Source organism: Alligator sinensis, unplaced genomic scaffold, assembly GCF_000455745.1.
Source record: "Alligator sinensis unplaced genomic scaffold, ASM45574v1 scaffold545_1, whole genome shotgun sequence".
NCBI classification, from domain to species: Eukaryota; Metazoa; Chordata; order Crocodylia; family Alligatoridae; genus Alligator; species Alligator sinensis.
In genome coordinates this window covers 174,567-176,759 of record NW_005842209.1, presented here as the reverse complement: position 1 = coordinate 176,759, position 2,193 = coordinate 174,567, and the positions used below count along the sequence as shown (strand labels likewise).

Here is a 2,193-nt window from a genome sequence, read left to right as displayed (position 1 = left end):
ATCAAATTGACTCTATCATTTTTATTAAACAGTGTTACACATACAGGTTAATTTTTAAAAAAAGCTACAGTTCATGGAATATATGCATCTCATTACAGAAAACAAACCTGGGCCAATTGCCATTGTATCTGTGGATGCTCAGCCACTGTAAAAAATTTACAGTTTATTTTCTGATATACAAACAAACAAGCATTCTTGTTAATCGCCCAGTACAGCTCACAGAATTCTACTACACAGATGCATACAGTGTTTTAGTGCAAAAGGAAATACAAATATAAAAATATGGAGATTTGAATTAAAAAAAACCAAAACAACCAAACAGTGGAGTTAGAGGTGAGTGTCCGCTATGGGTATTCTTCTAAGTTCTACAATCTGGGAGTTAGCCATGCTGCCTCCATCCTGGCTGCCATGGCAGGAGTCGGTATCACCAACAGTGAGGCCTGCACCTGAAAGACATAAGCCAAGAAAGAACTGGTGAGGATTAAATATCCAGGGTTACATCACATCCTGTTAAACAGGGATACCTGCCCTACTTCTTCATTTTTATTACTGACGCTGTTCTCTCCCGTAAGAGTACAGCAGGTTTCCTGATTCTGGTCAACAGATTTGTACCCGCAGATTGAAAACTTTTAAATAAGGGCCAGTTCACACTTTATTCACATGGGTTCACGCTCAAATATTTTCTTGGAAGATGAGCTCCAAATTTTTCTTGAGGGAATTCATTTTTGATGGTACAAGCTGCTCTGTTCTACTAAAATGACTACCTCAGCTGTTTCAAGAGGGTTCTAATTTCAGCACAAGAAAAGCAGCATGTTAAACATCCTCCCTTTACCCTATTTAAACCTATACCTGCTACAGGCTCATGTTTTTTGCTTTTGTTCTAGTGAGAGAACAGATGACTTGGGTCTATGAGAGGGTAAATAAAGCAAAAACACACACAGGTCTTACTAGTCATTTGAATTTGAAATGAATATATATTCAGAACTGCACATCAAGATAATGAAGCACGGTAATTCCAAAACAGATTAATGTCAGGCATTGCTTTCAAGTGAAATCTGTTACCAAAAAATAATCAAGGACTAAGGGAATTAGACAGACTGGGCCAAATACTCTGTGGTGTAACTCCACTGATTTCAAAGGAGTTACACTAGAATGTTTTTCGGCTTACAGGGTTCTAATAACGTTATGCTCAGAAAAGCTATTATTTAATTTTTCCAGGCTGAAAAAATCATTTAAGAAATGTAAAGCAGTTCTAAAACTGAAAGCTTGCTCTTTCCTCTGTTGCTGGCATCCTCAGCTTTGGACTGTGAGAATGGAAAGGTTGGGGTCATTGCTTTTTACTCTTCAGTTTTATAATCTGCCTCATTTTTTGGGGGCCCCAGTTGCTGTCCCCGCTAGTAAGCTTCTCCACGCATTTCCAAATACAAAGGAAATTGATTTAAAAATAAAAGCACTGAGTATGGAAAAAGGGAAGTCTCTATTATAACAGGCTGTCATGCTGCTATATTGAATGTAGAGATGGTCTTTAAGTTGAAGGTTTGGCTTATGCAAGAAGATATAAAGTCTAGGGCTGCTGACAAGCATGAATAAAAAAACCCAGCACTTTACCAGAAGAAGCGCATCAGTTTGACCTGGCTCCCCAGCATCTGTATAGATCATGTGCGTCAGCGGGGTTTTTTGGCACTTTTATCTCATAGCTGATTCAATCAGCACCAAAAAGGCCCACCAAAGCACGCTATCTATACAGATGTTAGGTGAGCTAATTCAAACTGATGCAGTGCCTCTTCTGGGCATGCACTGCGCTCGGTGTGGGGGCGCACTGAGCTGAAAGTAAAGTTTGGTTGGTTTTTTTCATGTCTGTAGTCAACCTAAGAGTCTGAAGTTACTGAGGGAATAAAGATCACTTTCAATAAGGACACAGCCAGAGTGAAAATGTGTCTGAAGGGTTGAGAAATACTATAACACCAGGTGTAGAGGCACTTAGGCCCTGAATCAGAAAAATTCTTCTGTTTGTGAATACAACTTCTGAAGTAAATGGCCTTACTCTCTTCCATAAAATGTTTGAGTACTTTGCTGATTCAGGGTTTTAGTGACAGCTGCTTGAAAGTGCTTGGAAAAACAGCAACTGAGTGAGTACATTATGTAGCTTTTTCCTTTTCTTGTTTCTTCCCTCTTTCCTCCTCTTATGGAGAG

The 2,193-nt window shown here is 39.2% G+C and overlaps 1 protein-coding gene across 3 annotated transcripts in view; it reads right to left on the bottom strand.

Annotated features, from left to right (window-relative positions):
* Nucleotides 1-265: 265 nt before the first annotated feature.
* LOC102385518 (G-protein coupled receptor 98) overlaps nt 266-2,193 on the bottom strand; it is a 172,099-nt gene continuing 170,171 nt past the window's right edge. For all 3 annotated transcript variants that reach the window (XM_025207808.1, XM_006026796.3, XM_025207809.1), the window contains one exon: nt 266-446. In XM_025207808.1, coding sequence (XP_025063593.1) covers nt 328-446 — 119 coding nt within the window. In that variant the 3' untranslated portion in view covers nt 266-327. The remainder of the gene's footprint in view (nt 447-2,193) is intronic.